Source organism: Brachypodium distachyon, chromosome 5 (genome assembly GCF_000005505.3).
Source record: "Brachypodium distachyon strain Bd21 chromosome 5, Brachypodium_distachyon_v3.0, whole genome shotgun sequence".
Lineage (NCBI taxonomy): Eukaryota > Viridiplantae > Streptophyta > Magnoliopsida > Poales > Poaceae > Brachypodium > Brachypodium distachyon.
The window spans coordinates 17,970,346-17,994,218 of NC_016135.3; the positions used below are offsets into that span (position 1 = coordinate 17,970,346).

The 23,873-nt window shown below is 46.2% G+C and overlaps 5 protein-coding genes across 7 annotated transcripts; 3 read left to right on the plus strand and 2 right to left on the minus strand.

Moving 5' to 3' along the window:
• The first annotated feature begins 925 nt into the window (after window positions 1–925).
• Window positions 926–8,234, plus strand: LOC112268533 (protein NRT1/ PTR FAMILY 4.5-like). 2 transcript variants are annotated; one of them, XM_024455454.1, is made up of 6 exons: window positions 926–1,238; window positions 1,380–1,597; window positions 3,227–3,667; window positions 3,761–3,879; window positions 3,976–4,803; window positions 7,771–8,234. In XM_024455454.1, exons 1-5 carry the CDS (start codon window positions 1,151–1,153, stop codon window positions 4,784–4,786), a joined length of 1,677 nt encoding a protein of 558 aa, XP_024311222.1. In that variant the 5' UTR covers window positions 926–1,150; the 3' UTR covers window positions 4,787–4,803; window positions 7,771–8,234. The 2 variants fall into 2 exon arrangements, with proteins under 2 accessions (XP_024311222.1, XP_024311223.1); XM_024455455.1 differs by lacking the exon at window positions 7,771–8,234 and having other exon boundaries at window positions 3,976–5,076.
• A 645-nt stretch (window positions 8,235–8,879) lies between these two features.
• Window positions 8,880–13,067, plus strand: LOC100840688 (protein NRT1/ PTR FAMILY 4.5). Of its 2 annotated transcripts, none has more exons than XM_024455453.1 (5): window positions 8,880–9,045; window positions 9,189–9,271; window positions 11,232–11,672; window positions 11,768–11,892; window positions 12,021–13,067. In XM_024455453.1, the coding sequence occupies exons 1-5, from the start codon at window positions 8,958–8,960 to the stop codon at window positions 12,826–12,828; spliced, it is 1,545 nt and encodes a 514-aa protein (XP_024311221.1). In that variant the 5' UTR covers window positions 8,880–8,957; the 3' UTR covers window positions 12,829–13,067. The 2 variants fall into 2 exon arrangements, with proteins under 2 accessions (XP_024311221.1, XP_024311220.1); XM_024455452.1 differs by having other exon boundaries at window positions 8,884–9,045; window positions 9,189–9,406.
• Window positions 13,068–13,217: 150 nt separating this feature from the next.
• On the minus strand, window positions 13,218–13,824 carry LOC100823655 (chitinase 4). The gene has a single exon (XM_010241765.2). The coding sequence runs from the start codon at window positions 13,736–13,738 to the stop codon at window positions 13,469–13,471; it is 270 nt and encodes an 89-aa protein (XP_010240067.1). The 5' UTR covers window positions 13,739–13,824; the 3' UTR covers window positions 13,218–13,468.
• Window positions 13,825–16,296: 2,472 nt separating this feature from the next.
• Window positions 16,297–17,535, minus strand: LOC100841292 (chitinase 5). The gene is made up of 2 exons (XM_003580001.4): window positions 17,086–17,535; window positions 16,297–16,980 (listed from the first exon to the last, which is right to left on the minus strand). Exons 1-2 carry the CDS (start codon window positions 17,492–17,494, stop codon window positions 16,574–16,576), a joined length of 816 nt encoding a protein of 271 aa, XP_003580049.1. The 5' UTR covers window positions 17,495–17,535; the 3' UTR covers window positions 16,297–16,573.
• Window positions 17,536–19,663: 2,128 nt separating this feature from the next.
• Window positions 19,664–22,535, plus strand: LOC100841598. Its single transcript, XM_003580002.3, has 2 exons — window positions 19,664–19,842; window positions 21,325–22,535. Exons 1-2 carry the CDS (start codon window positions 19,764–19,766, stop codon window positions 22,383–22,385), a joined length of 1,140 nt encoding a protein of 379 aa, XP_003580050.1. The 5' UTR covers window positions 19,664–19,763; the 3' UTR covers window positions 22,386–22,535.
• The last annotated feature ends 1,338 nt before the right edge of the window (window positions 22,536–23,873 follow it).

Here is a 23,873-nt window from a genome sequence, read left to right on the forward strand (position 1 = left end):
TATGTCATTTGGACGTGCTTTATTCTAATACAAAATGAACACATTCTTGATGCGGAATGTCTGTTCGAGAAAAAAGTACTTTGTTATGCTTTGTATCTTGTAACTATTAACGATCTGATGCACATGAAACTTCCATTCCATGTTCAAACTAAACCCTAAATGTTCAAACAGAGGGAATATGGTTGTCTTATGAACCTATGTGTTGATTACTGGTCGATAAGTTTTTTTGTTTTAGTTCTGATTTTTAATATGCATTAAGTACCGAAATAGTCTCCTACCCAGGGGGATAGCTGTCCCCGGCCATGTTGCCATCAGGTGCCCTGCACCGAGATTTGTGCGCATTTCTTGTTTGCTTGTAATACTCCAACTTAGTGTCAGCTAATAAAGCTAGACATAAACAAGGAGTGCAGACATTTATCGGGATTGTTGCCATATTGATCTAATCAATCGTATCACTGATGGCCTCAGTATGGATTCTTTTTGACTTTTTGGATCCTGTAGTGACAACATCTCATATCCTTCACTTGTGCCCCCCTTCTTCAACAACATGTTGCTTTCAGACGCAAGCTTTCCAGTTCATAAGTTAATTTAGGCGCATTGATTTGAAAAAAGTTAGCTAGTAAAAAACTTGTGTTTGAAAAAACTAGGAGCTAACTTACAAAATGTCACTCTCAGGATGATGGCATGCACAGGGGGAGACAGGCCTGAGGCTGCTATAGCTGTAGCCTGAGGCCTGCGAACAAAAATCATTCACAAGTTGTACTTAAAAATGCCAAAAAGTCATTAGTAAATACTGTCAAGCTGAGCAAAGCAGGTGTGGCCTGAACCTAACTCCGCCTGCGCACTGATTGCAATATCTGCTAGTTTGGGCACTGAACTTTAAGTCTCTTTGTACATGTCTATTTTTTTTTTTCTACTTCGATAGTGAATGCTTTGTGTAGTGTCCAATTTGAGTCAGTAGGAAGTGGCAACTAGCAACATTGGAAGTCAAAATTACTGTTGCTAGTTGGTAACAATGCCATAAAATAGACAAGAATCTTTGAACGGTCCTGTTGATGTTATCGCTCCTTTAATATGAATATCCACTTGTAATTTATACCCCTCTTATTCTGACGGATGCCACGGGCAATAATCAGGAGGAAGAAGCACCATGGCACTTGGAGGCTTTGTGGATTGGAGGGGAAACACCATCAATAGAGAGGTGCATGGCGGAGTCAGAGCAGCATGGTTTTTGTATGGTAAGTAGATATGCACCGAGTCCTTATTTCAGACATGTTTACATAAATGCATGGTCATGCAACAAACAACATCTCACCGTGCTTGCTTTCAAGTTTCTGAGTTTAAAACATTGAAGCATTTTTGTACCTTCCCTCTTGCAGTTCTGACCGTGGTAACAAACGTGGTTATTGTCCCAAACCTGCTGAATATGGTTACTTATCTCCAGGGAACAATGCATATGGGTGTCTCGGGCTCTGCAACTACAGCTACTAATTTTTTTGGTGCCACGTCTGGGTTTGCATTGATAGGAGCTTTCCTCTCAGACTCCTATATTACTCGCTCTAGGACTGTGCTCATCTTTGGTCCATTTATGTTTCTGGTAATATGCATCTTTGACTGCTCAGTTATCTGCATAAATTTATATTTTTCTCTTATGATCCAAGGAACTATTTTCCCTAAAGTTACATCAGCATAGCAATAAGTTGCATCTTATTTTGCTTTATTCCATTAATTTTTAAACATTTTTCCTCGGTATGGAAAGAAAATCCACGTGAAAGAGAGTGCCCTAATTATAATGACCAGCATAAACAGAAAAAGAAAAGAAAAAAAGGGAAACAAAAAGCAAAGGAAGAGGCCAGACTAGAGTTTATGTTTATGGTCGCGGGGGGGGGGGGGGGGGGGGGGGCGACCTCCAAAGATCCGCATCAGAACCGATCGACCAAGACCTGGGGATTAGGGGCAGCTACATACAAAACTCGACTGGTGCGTTGACAGCAGATACTCCACATAGACAGGATACTCAGGAATCACAGACCTTCATGATTTCTCTCTTGCATCAACATAAGAGACTATATGAGTTAAAGAAGTGAATATGAAATCCTAGTATCTTACTACCCTCCAATCAGTTGTAAAATGGCTTCCCTAGTATCATAAAATGTTTTTTTTAATTTTAATTGTCGTGTCGTCTCACCAGGCACTAACATTGAGGAAAACTGTTATCCACATTGCTGAAGTACTTTTCCAAAGCTGAAATGTACTTGAAATACTTCTTTATATATAGAAGGGGATAGATCCTCGATTTCATGATCGAAACCAACCACTATAATTGTTCGGAAAAAATAGAAGATCAAGTGACAGCCAACAATTTAGCAAGAGTCTAGCCTGGCATCTAACTACACACCATAAGCGGCAAACCATTTTGGGAGTACAAAACTATAAGGGGCATGGTGAGGTGAGATTGTGAGAATGGACTCTAAACATATATACCTAAGTACCTAACTAAGACAACTATGTGCCTCTTAACATATAGAGAAAATGCTGAAACTTACAACTGCCTTATAACTTGTCATATTTTAATACAGTTCAATCTTGACAAAGATTGAATACCTACTCTGACATATCCTTGACCACGAAACCTAATTAATGCTGATATGAAAGGACATATTTTTCTGTAAAATGCTAGTATTGGCATCTTCTTCTTTGTCCTACCCTATTAAGGCTTCTGTTAACATCCTTCACAACATTTACATAGATTTTTTTACTGTTTAGGAGGTAAATGTAAATCATGCTACACAAAAGGTTTCTTAGCTTCTAAAGTCCGCTTATAAGGACTTTCTAAATATCTGTGCATTGCTGCAGATAAAACAAATTAGACTACTCACTTAAGATAAGTTAAAAAACACTGTTGTATATTAATGGTTAGTAGTAATTTTATCCCAGCTTTGGTGGTAAACATTATTACCATCTAGTTTTTTGCAATAGATTTAGTTTTTGCATTAGAAGGAGGCCAGGAGTTTTTTTAACACTAGAAGGAGGTAACGGACCGCTGCCACTGACTCACTCTTTTATAGGAGTGAAGATGTCCATCGTTTCAGACAGGCTTAGATTTTAACACTGCGAAGTTCTTTATCAAATGTACTCTGGCTGTCATCTATTTCATGCACCTTCTGTAGGCAACTGTATATGTCATGTGATGCACTGTAGTCTAATCGAACATGAATTCGTGCAGGGATATGGATTGCTCGCACTGCAAGCCTACCTACCCTCGCTCCATCCACCACCTTGCAATATTGAAGCAGAGCTAAACAACTGCAAGAAGGTGCATGGCTGGAATGCTGCCTTATTATACACAGGCTTATATATGAGTGCATTTGGTGATGGTTCTATCCGTGTTTGCTTGCCATCCCTCGGAGCAGACCAATTTGACCATGAAGATCCCACTGAGTCCCATCAACAGTCCAGCTTCTTTAACTGGTATACCTTTGGAATCTCCTTTGGAGGTTTTGTAGGGCTGATTCTCATAGCGTGGCTCGAGAACTTCAAAGGGTGGGACATTGGACTTGGGGTGTGCTGCATCCTAATTCTTCTTGGATTGGTCATAGTTGCGTCTGGTCTCCCTTTCTACCGCAACCAAGTACCAGAAGGAAGTCCGTTAACTCGAATACTGCAGGTTGTGCTACTTCCTGGCTCAGAATATTAAATGTCATAATGCTTCAACAAATGTGTCAGGAATATTAGTTGACATCAATCTTGCATCTCCCAGGTTCTAGTGGTTGCATTCAGGAACAGGAAGCATGAACTTCCTCAAAAACTGGAAGAAACACAGGAAAGTAACAGCAGGACAGGTTCTGTTGGTGCATTCTCTCAAACAAATAGTCTGAAGTAAGATTCTATGATAGAATACCATTTTCTGACTTCTGTGCAGTCTACTTATCAAGTAGTGTTACCAATTGTGAACTCTTTGATTCATCTTGCCAGATTCCTCGACAAAGCTTGTATTAGTCGTGGTAAGAGTGGCGCGTGGTCAGTTTGCACTGCAACGAAGGTGGAGGAGACAAAGATTGTGCTCCTTATGCTTCCTGTCTTCATCACCTCCATGATTGGATATATATCAAACATTATCCTCCTGACATTTACCGTGCAGCAAGGTGGCATGACGAACACAAGGCTGGGCATGATCCATGTCGCCCCTGCGACACTCTTTATCATCCCCATCACATTCCAGATGGCAATGCTCGCAGTTTATGATCAGTTCCTTGTGCCATTCTTGCGTAGGCGCACAGGCTACGTCCGTGGAATCACTCATTTGCAACGCATCGGTATAGGCTTTGGCTCCATGTCACTTGCCTCGGCTATTGCAGCCATTGTTGAGAGAAAGAGAAAACAAGCTGTCGTGCAGATGTCCCTGTTCTGGCTTGCACCTCAGTTCTTCCTGCTTGGTGTGTCAGACGTTACATCATTCACTGGGCTCCTTGAGTTCTTCAACAGTGAGGCGCCACGGGGCATGAAGTCAATTGCCACGGCATTATTCTGGTGTGAGCTGGGGCTCGCTTCGTTGATGGCCACATTCCTGGTGGAAATTGTGAACAAGGCCACAAGGCATGGGAACCAGGGGGGCTGGCTCGAAGGTTCAAGCTTGAACAGCAGCCATCTTGACCTATTCTACTGGGTTGTGGCTGTTGTAGGATTGCTCAGCTTCTTCAACTACCTGTACTGGGCCAAGAAGTATGTGTACCAGCACAATCCACGCATCACTGAGCCAATGGTTGATCATCAGGATTCACCTTGAAATATCACATCTGCATGGTATGTACGTTATCATCTTATCTACGTTACTTTAGAAAAGATAAGGATCTATGATTCACCATGTCATGCGTTAGTCAAGTTTGCAAAGTAATGTACAAGCCTGTACCAGACTACCATTATTCTGCTGTCATGTGTTGATTGTTTTCAGCTGATTGGTTGGATTTATCCTCAATACTCCATTTGTGAAATCACCAGAAGATATGTCTTTCACCGTAGTATGCACTATGTAATGTGGGTACTTATATGTTACATGTGTGAACTATTAAGTTGTCATCTTGGTCATATTTCAGCATTGGTTACTCACTTTTCTTTTCGAGAAAACGCAAAAGCATTGTGTCTAGTTATATTGAAAAGGTGGAAGAGTATTTAGTATTTACAAGCCTAGAGAGGCCGGGTACAAAAACACGCAAGACACAGTTAGTGCACATCCCAGGATTCGGGCAGCTTACTCCTGTAAAGTATATATCATTCACCTTCACCATGAATGATTTTGTCAAAGAAGTTCAAAACAGTGGTGTAGGTTGGTGTTCATTTGGGATGCACTTCTTTCCCATATGCACTTGGTAGGAAATAGAGCACCCTGTGAAATAAGATGTTACTTTTCCTCTAGTAAATTTCACAAAACCACAGTTTTTGGGATAGTCGTGTCGCTAAACCACAGTTAACGAAAAACCTTTCGCCGAACCACACTTTTTGAGTCAAGTTGTCTCAGTCAGCCCGAAACCGGGTGGTTTCGCCAACCTGTCGGACGCCACTTCGACCTCGAAAACTTGCGGGGGTGAGAAGGGGGCTCGGGGTTTAATCGCGGGCTAACGGGTTAGCTCGGGTTGGGACCGGCGTGGCGTACAACAGGGGGTGCGACCTGTAAGAAATCAAGCAAAACCGCCAAACCACTCGCTTTTGGGCTGACTGAGACAATTTGACTCAAAATGTGTGGTTCTGTGAACGGTTTTCCGTTAACTGTGGTTCAGCGACACGACTGGCACAAAAACTGTGGTTTTATGAAATTTACTCATTTTCCTCTGATACAAAAGCTCATAAAATGCAAATGAAGTTTTGAATTCTCGTAATTCCATTACATCTTGTCTTGGTAAACTGGTGGATGGTATGGATTCTTCAACTTTTAGTGGAAAACTGGGAGCTATTTTTTCACTATGTGGCCTCATCATGCAAATAGTCGTGAGATTAGTCAGTCCACGATTATGAGACTTGTTAAAGGTGCAAAGGAACCCATTTCCGTCTCTTTTGTTGGATACGTTCTGTTTCTGCACATAGAACCACAGTAGATCAACTGGTTCTACTGGAAAGTAGGTATGTCTGTTGATATGGTGTAAGAGCCTCAACATATCTGGTCTCTCTAAACCGATAGTTGACAAGGCTCGTGAAAATGGCATATGGTGGCCGTGGTATGTAGTTTAACAACAACAAATGAACAAGAGCCCGAAAACTGCACTCCTTTTTAGATTCAGATCTCACATGTCACAAACAAATGCATTATAGTAGTAGGCATGAGACCACCATGGTATGCAAGTACTGATCCACTGTAATCAGAACATTAGCATAAGCTCAAAAGGGAGCTGGATACTTGGATAGGAAAGGAAACTGTGTGGGGATGATGAATATACAACAAAGCTCATTTTCTCCTTGTGTCTGCTGGAATGAGATTTGATCTTGTTCGTAGCAGTTGTTGGAGGATTTAATCAATAGCCTTATCAGCAAGTAATATTGATTGCAGTTCTTTGACCTACTCCGGTATGGTCATTGGTGATGTTTGAATAACTTTATTTTATTATGACCTTAAAGTGCATTTCTAGCACTGTGTAGCAAGTGTTGCGGCGCATGTCTTTGGTCCCATCCGGTGGCACCCCGCGGTTTGCAACTGGAACCCTTCGCCGAGGTCTAGCCCAGGGGTGTTGCGTGTGCACGGGCGACTTACCGCAGATCTAGGCGTCCCCGCCGCAAGTCTGGGATGGCCGGTGCACAGGTCGTTTGTGCCACTTGTCAACACCTTCTGCGGCTGGTATTGTGGCCAACGCGTGCACCTTCATGCGCGGCGGATGGTGGCCTCTGATGGCGGGGTGGCAGGCAGGCCATCTAGGTTTTCGTTGTTCATTTGTGGGGTTGTTGCGGTTACGTCAGTGCTGGTCGTGGTGCTCCAAGCGAAATCCTTGCCCGACTTTTGTCGGTGCCGGTGATGGTGGCGCTCTCTGGCGTCGTTTCCTCCTTGGTGGTGTCATGGAGGAGCCTCGATCCACCTCCATGCCTTGTGGTCTAATTCTCCGAGTGAAAACCCAGATTCGGCTTGCCGGATCAGACGATGGCGACGTCATTGATACCGCTCCATTGTTGGAGGCATTGTTCTTGGACCAGCGCCATATGCCTTGGCTATAGCGGGCTGGTCTACGCACACTGACACCGTGCCTGTGCAACTATCTTGGAGGGCAAGGTTTGTGGTTAGCGGAGGATACCGCGTTGTGGCATCTTGATTGTGGACATTTCGGAATGGCGCAACATTAGGGGTGCGAGCGGCGGTCGGCGTCCTGAGGCCTCTGCGGTCGGTGTGGTCGGCGAGACTCCTTGTGGGCTTGCCTTTGAGTGTTCTACGAGGCCAATGGGTTGCAGCGCCTTCGGCTTGCTGTCTCCAAAGCCGAAACAGCCCAACTCTGCCTCCTTTCAGAGCTGGATTCTCGTTTCCTTCGGCGGAGTTTTAGTGGCTTTTTCGCGTCCTGTATGTTTGTGTGGTTGGAATCTTGGGCTGTGGTTGTTTGGTGGTGCCGGTTGTAATGTCTGTCCGGCGGCCGTTAGTTTTGGTTTTGTATTGAGTGCTCGGTTGTCTTAGACTGTTCTTGGGCTTATAATTATTCTTTCCATCAATGCATCGAGGCACAAACTTTGTGTTTTCTCGATAATTAATTATGTTAGCTCCTGATTAATAGTTACAAAATCCTCCCATGTTTCGAAATGTAGGACATAATTTTCCTGTCAGCAACAATTAATCCAAAAATATGTGAGTTATGAATCTGATCAACCGCTCAGCCTCCGTCGGGCACCGGGGACTTTGTGGACTGGTGGAGAGTCGCTTTGCTTGCCACTCCTCGGGCTGCACCGCCTCCCTGGTCACCCTGACTTATTGGTGGATCTGGAAGCAGCGCAATGCGGTCGTCTTCAACAACGCATGTCCTGGTTTGGCGGGTCTACTCTCGACCATCAAATCGGAAGCTAGGCTTTGGGTCCATGCGGGGGAGGTAGGACTCGGCACGGTCCTTTGTGAGTCCCCGGGCGAATAGTGTGTTGTGTTGTATCTAGGGGTGTATGCCCTTTCTTGGGTTTGTACATAACTTTCTCTTCTATCAATGCATCGAGACGCAAGCTTTGCGTTTTCTCGAAAAATATGTGAGTTATGTTAGTATGTTACACAAAATTGATGCCAAGAACTCATGTTCAAAAGTACATTTTATTTGTTAGGTAGCTAATTATATGGTTTTGTGTTTTTTTCATTCTTTTCCTTTTCTTTTCGCTTTGACATCCACTTGATGCACGTTCGAGAAGAAGGTATTTGTGATTGTGATAATGTGATTGTAACGGAAGTGTACAAGAAATTTAGATTTAAAGGTCAAACTAAAACAGTCAAACTACACCCTACATTTCCAAACACAGGGAATATGGTGCTCACTGATCAACACTGGTCGATAATTTATTTTGTTGTACTTCTGACTTCTGAGTTTTGATATAGTACATAATTATCATGTTGCACTACTCTCAAGGAAGTTAAAGACTTTTGCTCGAAACAATAAATGGATTAGAAGCTTGTCGCTCTCAGGATGATGGGACTCTAATAAAATATTTGCTAGTTGTTGGTTCTGGAGACTGGACTTCTATACTCTCATTGTACATGTCCCTAATCATTTTTCTACTTGAATATTAGTGAATGGCCTTTTATATTGTCCAAACTTGGGTCAGTAGGAAACAGCAATAATGGGAAGTCAAATTAGAGTTGATAGTTGGTAACAACGGAATAAAATAGGCAGGAATATTTGATTGGTCCTGTTGATGTATCACTCCTTTGAATATGAATCACCTGCTCATTTATACCCCTCTTATTGCGAGGGATGCCACTGGAAGCCACGGCGTAATCAGGAGGAACAAGAGGCAACATGGCACTTGGAGGCTTTGTGGATTGGAGGGGAAACGCCATCAACAGAGAGGTACATGGTGGAGTCAGAGCAGCCTGGTTTCTGTATGGTAAGTCACTGTACACCAAGTCCTTATTTGCAGACATGTTTATATGCGTGGCAGCGTGGGCATACAATACCTCATCATCCTTATTCGTAAATTCTTGAGCTTCAAACATTGAAGCATTTTTTGTATGTTATTTCCCCCTGCAGTTCTGACCGTGGTTACAAACGTGGTTATTGTCCCAAACCTGCTGAATCTAGTTACTTATCTCCATGGAACAATGCATATGGGGGTATCGGGCTCTGCAACTACATCCACTAATTTTTTTGGTGCCACATCCGGGTTTGCATTAATAGGAGCTTTCCTATCGGACTCCTACATTACTCGCTCTAGAACTATGCTCCTCTTTGGTCCTTTTATGTTTCTGGTAATATGCATCTTCTTCTGTTTCAGTTATCCACATGAATTCTAAATGTTTATCGTGATCCAAGGGAACTATTCCTTTGTTACTTACATCTTCTCTTGCTTTTCTAAAGGAGAACCTGCTAATACTAGAGATGGCAATGGATACCTGTTGTGGATTTTATTAATTTATTATGTTTAAACATAAGCGGACATATCAGTTAAAGAAGTGAATACGAAATCCTAATATCTTACTACCGTCATATTAGTGCTAAATATGACTACCCTAGAATCATAAATTTGGTTTTCGTTACTAATTGTGATGTGGTCTAACCAGTGAGGCTTTTGCAAAGCTGAGATGTGGCAAGGATACTTTTTTATATAATATAGAAGGGAGTAGATCCCTGATTAAATGAACGAAACTAATCATTATGATTATTTAAGAAAATAAAAGATCAAATGGCATCCAACCATTTAGCAATAATCCAACTTGGCATCTAACAAGAGACCATATAAGCGACCCGGAAAAAACGCACAGTTCGCGAGGCTTTTGATGACAGACGTTGGATCCGTGACATCCAGGGATCTTTGGATCCACTTGCTCTGTGGCAGTACATCCAGATATGGGGGACGGTCCACACGGTGCAGTTTTCGGATGCAGCTGACACCCTTTGTTGGAGGTGGAATTCCGGCGGCCAATACTCTTCCTAGTCTTGCTATCACAAACTCTTCTGTGGTGGGATCACCTCTGACACTTGGAAGCTGAACTGGAAAGTTTGGGCTCTCCCACGGGTCAAGTTTTTCATCTGGTTAGCTTGCCAGGACCGCTGCTGGACCGCTGAGAGAAGAGCACGACATGGTTTGGCTCACGCCCTAAGATGCTTGTTGTGCGATCAGTCCTTGGAGACCATAAATCATCTCCTGGTCGATTGTCCCTTCTCCCGCACCCTCTGGCACGAGGTTCTCTCCTGGATTCGATCTACATGTGCCCCACCGACCGTTGGCATCCCGTTCGCCGATTGGTGGCAGACATCCGTCTACTCCGCCCCTTCCACGGCTAGAAAGGGCACTGCGTCGATCATCATGCTTACGGCTTGGTGGATTTGGAAGCATCGCGACGCGGTCGTCTTCGACAATGCGACTCCCAATATCGCCTTCCTCGCTTATCAGATCAAGACTGAAGCTCGGATCTGGGCTCGGGCCGGGGCGGTTGGGGTTGGAGCGTTGCTCCCGGCGGATCCCTAGTTGTGTGGCGTTGTAATTTCGTGGTGTTGTCCTCTTGGACATGTACATAACTCTCTTTCTTATTCAATGCATCGAGACGCAAAGCTTTTGCGTTTTCTCAAGAGAGAAAAAACCATATAAGTGACAAACGATTTTGCGTGTACAAATTATAAGGGTGTAGTACTGTAGTGAGGTGAGAATGGAATCTATATATACATAACTAAGACCACGATAGGACTCTTAAAATATCGAGCAAATGCTGAAACTTGGAACTTTCTTAGAATTTGTTATGTGCTGATACAGCTCAGTTCCTGACAAAGATATAATGGCTCTGGTATGGATACCTTTGACCATGAAATCGACTTAATGTTGATATTGGCATCTTCTTCTTTGTCCTATCCTATTAAGGCTTACGCAGTTACGCTAAGTATGTAAGCAACTATAACTGTTTAGGATTTAAATTAAGCTACACAATAGTTTTCTCGGTTTGTAAAATCCCTTTACAAGGATGTCCATGATCTCAAACAGGTGTAGATTGTACTAGTATTAATGTAATTCTTAATCAAACATGCACTTGCCGACAGCTGTTATTTTATCGTAGCATAATCGAACATGCATTTCTGCAGGGATATGGATTGCTCGCGCTGCAAGCCTACCTGCCCTCACTCCATCCACCACCTTGTAATATTGAAGCAGAGCTAAATAACTGCAAAGAGGTCCATGGATGGAATGCTGCCTTATTGTACACAGGCTTGTACATGACTGCTTTTGGAGATGGTTTTGTGCGTGTTTGCTTGCCATCTCTTGGTGCAGACCAATTTGACCATAAATATCCTTCTGAGTCACGCCAACAGTCCAGCTTCTTTAACTGGTATACCTTCGGAATCTCCTTTGGAGGTTTTGTCGGGCTGATTTTCATAGTGTGGCTCGAGAACTACAAAGGATGGGCCATCGGACTTGGGGTGTGTTGCATCCTAATTCTGCTCGGATTGCTCATAGTTGCTGCTGGTTTTCCTTTCTACCGCAACCAAGTACCAGAAGGAAGTCCTTTAACTCGAATACTGCAGGTTTTGCTACTTCCTGGCTCAACACAACAAATGTCATCCCAATTCTCAATGCGTGTGTTAGGAATATTAGCTAACCACAATATTTCCTCCAACAGGTTCTTGTGGTTGCATTCAAGAACAGGAAGCTTGAACTACCTCAGAAACCGGAAGAAGCACAAGAAAACAATACTGGGTCAGGAACAGGTTCTATTGACGCACTCTCTCAAACAAATAGTCTGAAGTAAGATTCTAATACCATTTTCTGACTTCTATGAGTACTAATTATCAAGTTGGTATAGATATCGAACAGAGATTTTAGAGTTTTAGTAGTGTTCTCTATTATCAATTCTTTTTAATCGATCTTGCCAGATTCCTCGACAAAGCTTGCATCAACCCTGGCAGAAATGGTGCCTGGTCAGTTTGCACTGTGACGAAGGTGGAGGAGACGAAGATTGTGCTCCGTGTGCTTCCTCTCTTCATCAGCTCCATGGTCGGATACATATCAAACATTATCCTCTTCACATTCACTGTTCAGCAAGGTGGCATGACGAACACAAGTCTGGGCAAGATCCATGTTTCCCCTGCGACACTTTTTATCATCCCCATCACATTCCAAATGGTAATGCTTGCTGTCTATGATCAGTTCATTGTGCCATTCTTACGAAAGCGCACTGGCTACGTCGGTGGCATCACTCATTTGCAACGCATCGGTATAGGCTTTGTGGCCATGTTACTTGCCTCGGTCATTGCAGCCATTGTTGAGAAAAAGAGAAAGGAAGCTGTAGTGCAGATGTCCTTGTTCTGGCTTGCACCTCAGTTCTTCCTGCTTGGCGTGGCAGACGTGACATCGTTCACCGGGCTCCTTGAGTTCTTCAACAGTGAGGCACCACGGGGCATGAAGTCAATTGCCACGGCATTGTTCTGGTGTGATCTGGGGCTTGCCTCATTGATGGCCACATTCCTGGTGGAAGTTGTGAACAAGGCCACAAGGCATGGGCAACAGGGGGGGTGGCTGGAGGGTTCAAGCTTGAACAACAGCCATCTTGACCTCTTCTACTGGGTTGTGGCTGTTGTCGGATTGCTCGGTTTCCTCAACTACCTGTACTGGGCCAAGAAGTACGTGTACCAGCACAATCCACGCATCGCCGAGCTACCGGCTGATCAGGATTCGCCTTGACATATGGCATGCGCATGGTATATTACTTCAGCAAAGGACATGGATGTCTGTTTCACCATGTCATCGATTAGTGAAGTTTGCAAAGCAATGTAAATGTCTTTACTAGAGTATTCTGCTGTCATGTGTTGATTTGTGATGCCTCCATAAGAAATGGCTCTCGCCATATCATGTTTTGTGGATACTTATATTACGCTTGTGAACAGTGGAGTTGTCAATTTGTCATCTCGGTTATAACCTCAGCATTGGTTACTCCTGTAAAAAGCGTATATCGTTTGCCACGCCTTTACCATGAAGTAATTTGTCCAAATTTTGCAAAACAGTGGTAGGGACGATGCGCTTAATTTTTTTTTCCCATATGAGCTTGGTAGGAAATAGATCACTCAGGTTATTTTTCTTTCATATATTTCTGGTAGTTTCGTTCATACGAAATACAAACATCAAGGAAACCTTACTTATTTCCATCTCGACGATACTGCTCTGATCACCGAGATCAGTACGACAGTACGTATTGGGCATATTACATTACACTTTGCCATATTCCCAGCAATTCATTACTTAGCTTATTATTCTGTATTGAACTCTGATAGTCACTTTAGCTTTGGGAGTTGAGGCAGGCGCACGCAGCAGACGCATCGGTTACTTAGGGGGTGCGTTTGCTCCCCACGGCCTTGTCGCCGGACATCTTCCGAGCGGCGGCAGCGGCGCCGCCGCTCATCACCGTGCACGGCCCGGACTGGCAGCCGTCGCCGCAGTAGGCGTCGCCCGTGCCGCAGTAGCCCCACTGGCTGCAGCACAGGTCATCCGGGCAGCCGCAGTTCTGCGCGGCCGCTGGGCCGGCGCCGGAGAGGAGGAGCACCGCCAGCCCGACAGCCAGCAGCGTCGCAACGAGCGGCATTGCGGATTTTGCCATCTGCACTTGCTTGATCAAGTGGTTAAGCGATCAAGGCCCTGTAGTTGTCCTGTGTGCTGCTTCTATACTTGGTGGTGTTTTGCTGCTGGCATGGATGTATTGAGATTGAGATGGTTTATATAGGCTGGAGTGGAGTCACAACGTCAGTGAGACTGGCGTACGTGGGCGTTGGACACTTGCAAATGATGATGCACGTACGCCCGTCTGCTGGCTTATTACACTTCTGAATCCGCGAGATTGAGCGTCATTTTTGCTTATGTTTACATCGCCATTCTGTACCCGTACATTATGCTTATTAGTTTCATGCATCATTCTGCAGATAAGTGTCTGTTCGATTAATTCCTGGTTCGACATCGATCAAATATATAGAATATTACTGTAGAATGTAAGCAATTAAGAGGGGAAAAGTCCCATTTTAGGTTGGGTTGGATACTTGGATTGGTGTATGATCATCGATCAAAGCAAACGAACGAGGCGAGCACAGTTGCAGCTGAACGGTGCCAATTATTTTTTTAAAGCTTCTGCGGACGGCGAACTAAATGATCAGGTTCTTCCAAGCAAACCGAAAGAAAATTTGCCCCCCCCCCCCCCCCCCCTTGAACGTGCCTTGCTGGCTATAGCTCAAGATCGATACTTCCATGCATAGACACGGCACGCATGATAATTTTATCAAATCAAATGGCCTTTGCAGAACAAAGGTGCCCGCACGGTTGCGCCGTTGCGAGCGCATGTCAGTTCGATCGAGGTGGGAAAGGACATCGTCACGCTATTGGTGGCCGTTAGCCGTAATGGCAGCGGCCTCGCCCACCAGCGATGACCCTTCCTGGTCCGGAACGGCGGCCACTGACCAAGGTTATCTAGGACTAGGATTATCGACCAACCGAGCTAAGCTTGCACGCAATGCGAGTTCAGGTATCGTAGTTCGTACACGTGTAGGAGCAGACTCAAGAATGAAGATGAAGTACTACAACCAGACAAAGGAGCCCACAGCAGCCGGTGTCAACAATCATGGCTGCTTGGGCTGCTTTTCGAGCCCAATATTCATTCATGCTAGGTACGAAACTCAGCCCAAAAAGAAGATACAAAGGAAAGCCATTATGAGAACGGCTTCGTTAGGAAGATGAGTTCTGTTTTGGTTTTATTTTTGCTAGACAGTGGGCTGCACGGGTATTGTATGGGCCCAACTGGGCATGGGGAAATAGCCCAATGCAGTTCAAAACAGCAACCAAATGTGTGTTCTTGTTTGTTTGTTTGTTCTATCCCCTAAAAAAAAATTGTGCTCTTTTACGGTACCCGATTTAATGTGGACCGTTTATTTGACATGATCTAATGGCCAGTATTATTTGGTACTCCATCGTTGATCCTCTGAAGTACCAAGTCGAAAACTACCGGAGTACGATGAATCGGTGGCCAAAATCGTAATCGCCTCAGACCTGAGATCTTGCTTATTAAAAAAAAGGACAAAAGATTTGGGTAGAAAAGACCACCGCGCCACGATTAGGTCAACAACCCAGTGAGACCTGAGCGGACGAAGCGGACGAGGCAGCTAAGCCAAGATTGAGAAGCCGCCGGAGAGGATGAACAGATGGCAAGCACCTGCCCGCCCGGATGCCCCCCCCCCCCTTTCTCTTCGTCAAAAGGGCTGCTGATTGATCTGACTAATGAGGCTGCATGTACGATTCAAGTGATTCAAACGCATCTTATCTATGCACAAATCGAACGGGTCCTTGCAAGTGATTCATGCATCTTGTCTTCCAAAGTGCCGTTGATTAATCTGACTATATGCGCAGGCTCTAAGTGATTCATGCACCTTATCTGTACAAATCGATCCGGTCATGCATCTTCTCTTAAAAATGGCTGCTGATTAATCTGATTAATCACCGTACCTCCGAGCGATTCATTCATGCATCGATGAAGCCCCCACCCCAGATTGATCGAGAGGGTTGCCGCTGTCGCTAGACTGGGCCGGCCCAAATAGGTCGTTTTTCTTCTTGTTTTTGGAATCATCCAAATGTCTAATTTGCCCTTAGTATTGGACAGTCAGATTTGTTCGGTACTCCAGTATAAGTTTTTGGAGTACCGGGGTACCGTAAAAAATCTCTTGTTCTATCCCTAAAAAAAGAAGCAACTGTTTGTTCTAAACAAAACAATGAGCAACTGTGATGCTTTGGTACAGGGAGTTCGTATGGCCATCATTTCCATCTTACATAAGCTTTTAGAAAATTAATGGTGCTTACATTCTGAGAATTTGTTTACTGCCTCCGGTCCGGCCATATTATTTGTCGAAATATTACATGTATCTAGACGCTTTTTAAACATAGATACATCCATATTTGGAAAATTTGAGACAAGTATGGGTCAGAGGGAGTAAAAAAATTGTGACCTTTTAAATAGTAAAGTGCCGTCTTAAATGGAGGATCAAATTTAAGTGACACTCATCTTCCTCAAGGAGTAGATACCATAAAATTGCTCGCATCTAAATGTAAACCCGTGACCGCACACAGTTTACCACTCCGTCATTCGGATGTATTCCTCCGATCATAAATTCTTGTCTCAAATTTGCCCAAATATGGATGTATCTATTTTTAAAAATCGTCTAAATACATGTAATATTTCGACAACAATTTAGAATTGGAGGGAGTACCATACTCTGGGCTTGGGAATCACTTGAGTTCTTCCAGCATCTAGACGTGGTACTGTACCGTATTCTAGTACAATTATAATCTGGGCCTGAAGATCACTTTATTTCAAACACGTATGCACGCGCCCGAACATTTATTCTCCGTACATATAAGACACGCAGGCATCTGCATGTCAGTAGTCCGACCCAGCCACCTAGCAAGTGAGGCTGTTCCCGGGGTCGACGCCAAACTTCCTGCAGTAGTCCCTGTAGTAGCCCGCCCGCGCGTTCACGGCGCCCGAGTTCCTGCCGTGGCACTCCTGGTCACCGTTGATGGCCCTGGTCGTGGCGCCGAACCCTTGCGGCACGACCTGGTGCACGTTGTTCATCCAGTACCAGAGCGCCGTCTTGAACGCCACCACGGCGTCCTGCGCCACCCTCTCCGGGTTCTTCAGCCCGTCGAACCCGATGCTCTTCCCCGCCGCCCCGTAGTTGTAGTTCCACGACAGCTGCAGCGGGCCGCGCCCGTAGTACCCTTTCCCCGGGGAGCATGGCCACTCCGTGTTCTTCTCGTCGCAGTAGTCCTTGCTCGGTCCGTTGATCTCCTCCGTATAGCACAGATCTGTATATAGAACCGTGTTATATATACGTAAGCTTAATTGTGCAGAGCTCGGTTAATTCATTTTACTACATGTATGTTGGTAAATCTGAGCACTTGATAACTTACGTCCGGTCTCGTGCGTGACGTGGGCGAAGAAGGCGGCGATCTCGGCCTTGGACGCGTCGTTCGAGCGGCCCTTGGCGAAGCCCGGGTAGGCGCGGGCGGCGGTCAGGAACGACTGGCGCGTGTAAAAGCTCTTGCCGGCGCACCCGTTGCCGGCCTGGGACCTGATCCCGTTGAAGAAGGCCTCGGTGACGACGCTCTCCACCGGCACACCGATGGTGCCCGTGCTTGAGCACGGGCCCGACTTGCAGTTTTTTCCGCAGTACTCGCCCGTGGTGCCGCAGTAACCATACTGGCTGCAGCACTCGTTCGCCCGGCACCCGCAGTTCTGGGCTGCCGCGGGGCCTGCGGCCGAAAGCAGTGCTACTGCTGCTGCTAGCCCGAGAGCCAAGAGCCTGAGCATCGACGCCATATCGAGCCGATCTAGCGCCGGCGCTGGTGCTGTGTTTAATTACTCGGTGACTGACTATATATACATGGTGGCGCGCGGTTTATATAGAGTGGATCTTGACAAGATCTTGTCGACGTACGGCTTTCGGCATCGCATCACTACGTCCAGGAGTAAGCATTCGTTACACATTCGCGTGAAAGTCTTCTACGTATCCTGCACGCTCTTGCTTTGCAAGTTTGAGACCAATTACATTCGCCTGCCCGGTCGTAAGAATACCAGCTTGATGCTAAGAAAAGAATTGCGGTGCTTTGGACCGGTATCAGGTCGCGGGAGCGCAATTAATTAGCCGCATGGTACGTGTATTGTGCCCGGTTCCAGGCATCGATCCGACTTCAGGGCATGTGTGGAAAACCAAACCAACGTCTAGCTAGAAGGAAGACTTCCGTGGGCACAAGCCACTAGTGTGGAAAATTGGGCCAGTCTTCCGCTCGTCAACTATGTGTGTACACTTGGGGAACATATGTCAAGGTGCAAGTGGGAGGGGACTCTTCATTCCTGCTAAGTGGGTGCCCCACTGATAGTTCACGAGTTAAGTGAGGTTAGTGGACTCGTCTAGCCCACCGGAAACACTACACGTACGATGGCATGGCGTACAATTTGGTACGATGATGTGATCAGTGGTGCCTGATGTAAAAGATTGTATCCATGGTGGATGTATTGTGCAATCAAGCAACCGTGTTAGAACGAGGTAAATAACACGTGGTCTCCAACTTTTTAAGATGTGAGAGCAAATTACTCCAACTTCTTGTAAAATGAGGTGGACTATGCCTAATAGTTGAGACGAGTGAGTAAAAAGGTCCAAGATAGTCTAAGTAGAGACGTGGCTTCATCGCGTCCGTCCGTCTGACCAATTTGTATTTTTAGCAAAGATAAACCCCGAATGAACAATTAAGAGCAAGATCCACACCACACACACAACAACGAGATAATTTGACAAAAAAGGCCCCCTGACGCTTCATTTAGCTAACCGCTTTGTCTCCCCCTGTCTCTTCGTTGCAGCCTCGACAATGACGCCGCGGTCGATCAAGGGGCTCCTCCTTGGCCGCGAGTCAACTGAACAAAGGACATGCACGAAAATTACAAAAATACCTTCGGCAACGCTCTTGGGTCCCACCTTTGCCCAGTCGCCGCCGTCCTCTAAACTCCAGATGTTGTTGCCGCTCGCTGGTGACTCCGACGGCTTTGTCGCCGCCGCCCATTACCCCGACTCTAACCTGTTGCGTCCCAAGATTCACCTTCATGGACTGCCACTCAACCTGCTTGCGCTAATGGGGCAGTCGCCCTGGCGAATTGTACCCGTCGGTGGCCGGCGAAAATCGAGGTTCAAGCGGATGGGGGGAGGAGAGGAATAAAACACTCACCGAGGTTTTATTCTCTTGCTATTTTGGCCTCTCTCACGTTGTTCTTTAGAGGTAATGCAACATGCCTGTTGAGTCCGTGGTGGATGTGTGAATCTAGTGTGCATGTAATATGTATATATAGATTGTAGATCTAGTTTGCACACTAAAGATGTGTGTGAGTATGGTGTGTGTGTGACGTGTATTGCTAGTTCGTGAGTTTAGATACTGCAGCTGCGTCGCGGACAAGGACTTAAAAAAAAACTGCGACAACTCAATCACACGTTACTAGGGAAAGAAAAAGACACCAAAGAAGACTGCCGTGCCCGAGAGGCCCAGGGCTGACGACGAACGCGATGCGCGCCTGGCCGATCGAGGGGACAGCGGAATCCTTCTATTCCTCCACTGGCCGCGCGCCTGCTGCCTCCACGTGACCGTACTTGGCATGTGCCGTTGCGCGTGCAGTAACACGATCGAGGCCTGCAGTCGTCCAGCTGGTCATACCACCGCACGCCCTGCCCCGATCGAATAATCATGGGCCAGCAGGCCAGGGAGGAGGACGGTGCACTTCTCGTGGCCTCCTCGTGCCCACGCGCGGCGACCCGGCGCGTTCCGCGGCGCCCGATCGTCGCTCGATCGCCAGCTGGCCGGGCACCATCTGGCTGATCCATCCCAGATCGTTCGGACTTCGGCCTGTTATTCCTCGGCCCGGTGCGATACGAACGGACGGGCGAACGCGAAATACCCTATATAAGTAGACTGGAATGGTGACTCCCCAGGTAGAAAGCTAGAGAGTATTATTTCCAAAGTCCGGAAGCAGACCAAGTCACCAATCGCAAGAAAGAAGAAGAAAAAGAACAGAGCTAGCTAGCGGATACGTGCGGGAGGAGACGATGGTGATCAAGGGCGCGCGTCGCGTCGCGCTGTTCTTGGTCGTCTGCGCTGCTACTCGAGCTGCTTCGGCTGGCGATGGTGAGAGCCACGAAAGTTACTTCCTCCTTTGCCTGGTTATCTCGGTGGAATATGTAGTTCTAGCCTCTAGGTGCTCTTTAGCGATCTTATGCTAACCTGCTAGTTAGGTGTCAGCCAAACTTGTACATATCATGCATTGGTTGCCTGTTAATTAAATCGTTCGTGCATGTCACCAGTCTGGTAATTGTATAATTTTGAAACATAAAAACCCTGAAAGTAAAATGAGAATGTTTCGGCCGGGTAGTAAGACAGGTCAGCAAATCGAACCTATATTTACAAGGATGATAAGATTTATGGATTTTTGAAGTTGAGCAAAGCAAAGAGATAGACATAGATAGACGACAACTGAGGTCGTTAGCGTCGCTTCTCACCGAAATGTCAAAGTTGACTGTTTACTTCATCCGTTTCAAAATATAAGACGCATAATTTTTGTAGACCGTCAAATTTTTTAAAATTTGATCAAACTTAGAACCAAGGCTATCAACATCTGTGATGCCAAATAAAGATCGTTAGATTCAATGTGAAATATATTTTCGTAATATCTTGGTATGACACCTTATAAGTTGATATTATTTGGAACGAGTATTACTTGCTGCAATGCCCTGTTATATACTAGTTCTTGGTGCTCTGTAGTGATCTTATGCTAATCTGCTAGCTAGGAAAGTGTCAGCAAAATTTGTACCATGCATTTTGGTTGCCTCTTAAATCGTTTGTGTATGTTAGTAGTCATGTCATTGCATAAATTTTGAAAAATGAAACCCCGAAGTACATAAAAATGAGAATTCTTTGGTTAGTAAGACAGGTCAGCAGGGGGCTAAAATTGAGCGCAGCTTACATTTACAGGGGATTGTAAGATTTATGAATTTTTGAAGTAGAATACTATACATCAGCAAAGCGAAGAGATAGACATAGACGCCACAGAATCATATAGGGGCTCTGCGTTAGTTCTTCTCGCCAAAATACGCGAGTTGACATTTTTTATTTACAACACGCGAGTTGACTGTTTGATGTTACAGTAGTTCCATGCATGATAAGGCGCCACAGAATCATATAGGGCCTCTGCGTTATCACGTGCGCACGAATTGATGTACGATACTAGTACTAAGCAGTACAGAGACTTGGAATGCGTTCGACTAGTTCAACACCTGGCACTGCAGATTGCAGAATCTTGTCACGTGATGAGATCTAGATGCCTATATGAAACTCGTAGCACAAGACGGTTTTCAACGGCTGCCACCTTCGCGGATGCATCATGCGTAGGGTCGTGCATGCCAGTATGTCACTGACTTTTTTTGCGGTAACATGTTACTAACTTAATCACTTCAATTCCCTAAAAAAAACTTACTCATGCCAATTGGCAATTATAACTTGCAATTGCTGAAGTGAAGATCCACCTGAACTTACCCAATTCACTTGGCTTATACAAGCAGTAGTACTACAAATCGTGCCACTAATTAACACGTCACGTTGCGCTACGTACAGGCCCACTGCCGAATGGCAACTTCGAGGACTCCCCGGACAGGTCCCAGATGGACGGCTCGACGGTCACGGGGCCGGACGCGATCCCTCAATGGAAGACCTACGGGCACGTGGAGCACATCGCGTCGGGGCAGAAGCAGGGCGACATGATCCTGACTGTGCCAGAGGGCTCTTACGCCTTGCGCCTGGGCGACGACGCCTCCATCCAGCAGCAGCTGTCCGTGACCCCTGGCACGATCTACTCCGTCACGTTCCGATCGGCGCGCACCTGCGCCCAGAACGAGAAGCTGAGCGCGTGGGTCGTGCCAGGCGGCGCGCCCGACGAGGTCCACGTCCAGACGCTCTACACCAGCATCGGCTGGGACTCCTACTGCTGGGCGTTCCAGGCCCAGGCCAGCAGCGTGACGCTGGTCATCCACAACCCGTTCCACGAGGATGACAAGTCTTGCGGCCCCATGATCGACTCCGTCGCCATCAAGACGCTCTACGGCGCTCCTCAGGGCAACAACAACTTGCTGAGGAACGGGGACTTCGAGGAAGGCCCGTACATCGCCCCGGGATCCCAGTACGGGGTGCTGGTGCCGCACAGGGACGAACGTGACATCTCGCCGCTGTCCGGGTGGATGGTCCTGTCGTACCCGAACTCCAAGGTCGTCAGGTACGTCCGGACGCCGCAGGGGTCCTACGCCGTGGAGCTGGTGGCCGGCGGGGAGGCCGCGCTTGTCCAGGAGGTGGACACCGTGCCCGGGAGCTCCTGCAGGCTGGACTTCACCGTCGGGGACGCCGGCGACAACTGCGTGGCCAAGGATCAGCAGCCCATGCGCGTGCAGGCGTCCACGGCGGACAACAGCACCACCGTGGAGTACAGCTCCGAGGGCTCGGGCGGGAGCGTCCGAGCCTCGCTCGAGTTCAAGCCGAGCCAGAGCCGGACGCGGGTGGTGTTCTGCAGCACGGGCTACCACAGCAAGTCCGACAGCAGCGGCACCCGCTGCGGGCCCATCATCGACGACGCCTCGCTCGTCTGCGCTTCGCCGACGCCGGCTGCTCGCCGGTTGCTTCGCTGATATGTGTGTTGGCTGGCGGCCGGTCGTCATGCATTATGTATACCCGTATGACAGTACAGTACTGTAGCGTACTGCGCTGAGACTGAGAGAGCAGTACACTTGTACTTGTACCGGGTACCCATTTCATTCGTTTCTTGTTTTCTCGAGGGAGATTATTGCGCGCCTTTTTGTTCTACGTAGTGCTACATTTTACGGTTATTGCAACTTTGCACGATTTTGTTCTTATTTTTATTTAGAGAGCACCAATGCACACATCGTCTGGAAAAGACCGGAGTCACCTCTCGTTGTCAAGGTATGTCGTTTACACTGAAAAGATAACCCGTCGTAAACAAGATACACAAGACGTCAAACATGAGGTTTGGTCATAGGTGGGCTGGGAGCCTGGGATACTACCAGTCGGGGTGGGCGTTCGGTTATAACCGAAATTTCGGTTCGGTTCTTCAAATATGAGGACCGAAGTCATCTTAAAAAATTTGATAACCGAAAATTCGGTTCGGTTTCCGGTTTGGAACCGAACTAACCGAACATTGTGTTTACGGCAAAAGAATAATGAAAACAAATTTAGTTCAATCTTCTACTTACAACAGAAAGTATATTTAAGTTACACGCAAAAATAAACACATAATCTTGTGTGACACGGACACACGTAATGACAGCAGCCAATAAATATCATCTAACATGCAATGAAAACATTAAATTTTAAAGATGCAGCAACAAGCTTCGGTTCTTTAGGGTTTTTCGGTTAACCTAGACAAGAGACCGAATTAACCGAACAAACTTCGGTTCTTTGGTTTTGCTGACCGAAGTTTTAAACGGTTCTTCGGTTTCAGTCCAATCGGCTTTGGTTTCCGGTTCTTCAGTGATCGGTTCTGGTTTCTCGTTTTTTATGCCCACCCCTAACTACCACAACCAAAATCGTCCAACTCAATGGTTGGTTCTCATTATATCACTTTCTAATTAACCTCAAAACAAACCTAATTTGGGTGATGGTCCACTGAAACTTAAGGAAATTTTTAGGGACTACATGCATGGTCCACTGAAACGGTACGACTTACATATCGCCCCGCAACAAGCGACCTCAGTGGGGAACCCTAGTTGCTGCAACATTTAGAATTTTTTGCTTCTACCCCTCTAACGAAAGTGTATCGATCCATGGTTTGTTGTCTACTTTTTTATGGACCTAGACTGTATAAAGTTATAAACCCTTCACGTTACAAACCCTTCACGGGGAAGGGTAACTCATCCCATCCTCATTTGAGTAGACTTAAGGGGAGAAGTCTGGAAAGAACCCAGGAGCCCTAGCATCGGTTTTGGGAAGACGTGTCAGCCTGAGCTAGCAACAAAGTGCCGAGTTTGATTCAAGGTTGACTCGGGAAGACGTGCTGGCCCCATCAACTAGCCGAACTCACTCTTCGTCGATATGTCTAACATAGAAATTATGTCGCACCCCATGAGACGACCAAACCTGTGATTGTTGCAAATGTACAG

What these genes read in the sequence shown, in the direction of transcription:
- LOC112268533 (XM_024455454.1), top strand. Translation starts at nt 1,151, where the DNA reads ATGGCACTTGGAGGCTTTGTGGATTGGAGGGGAAACACCATCAATAGA. An exon ending in CGTTAACTCGAATACTGCAG is followed by an intron (nt 3,668 to 3,760) that starts GTTGTGCTACTT and finishes TGCATCTCCCAG; the next exon opens with GTTCTAGTGGTTGCATTCAG. An exon ending in TCTCAAACAAATAGTCTGAA is followed by an intron (nt 3,880 to 3,975) that starts GTAAGATTCTAT and finishes TCATCTTGCCAG; the next exon opens with ATTCCTCGACAAAGCTTGTA.
- LOC100840688 (XM_024455452.1), top strand. Translation starts at nt 8,958, where the DNA reads ATGGCACTTGGAGGCTTTGTGGATTGGAGGGGAAACGCCATCAACAGA. An exon ending in TTGGTCCTTTTATGTTTCTG is followed by an intron (nt 9,407 to 11,231) that starts GTAATATGCATC and finishes GCATTTCTGCAG; the next exon opens with GGATATGGATTGCTCGCGCT. An exon ending in CTTTAACTCGAATACTGCAG is followed by an intron (nt 11,673 to 11,767) that starts GTTTTGCTACTT and finishes TTCCTCCAACAG; the next exon opens with GTTCTTGTGGTTGCATTCAA.
- LOC100823655 (XM_010241765.2), bottom strand. Translation starts at nt 13,738, where the DNA reads ATGGCAAAATCCGCAATGCCGCTCGTTGCGACGCTGCTGGCTGTCGGG.
- LOC100841292 (XM_003580001.4), bottom strand. Translation starts at nt 17,494, where the DNA reads ATGGCGTCGATGCTCAGGCTCTTGGCTCTCGGGCTAGCAGCAGCAGTA. An exon ending in CGTCACGCACGAGACCGGAC is followed by an intron (nt 16,981 to 17,085) that starts GTAAGTTATCAA and finishes TTCTATATACAG; the next exon opens with ATCTGTGCTATACGGAGGAG.
- LOC100841598 (XM_003580002.3), top strand. Translation starts at nt 19,764, where the DNA reads ATGGTGATCAAGGGCGCGCGTCGCGTCGCGCTGTTCTTGGTCGTCTGC. An exon ending in AGCTGCTTCGGCTGGCGATG is followed by an intron (nt 19,843 to 21,324) that starts GTGAGAGCCACG and finishes CGCTACGTACAG; the next exon opens with GCCCACTGCCGAATGGCAAC.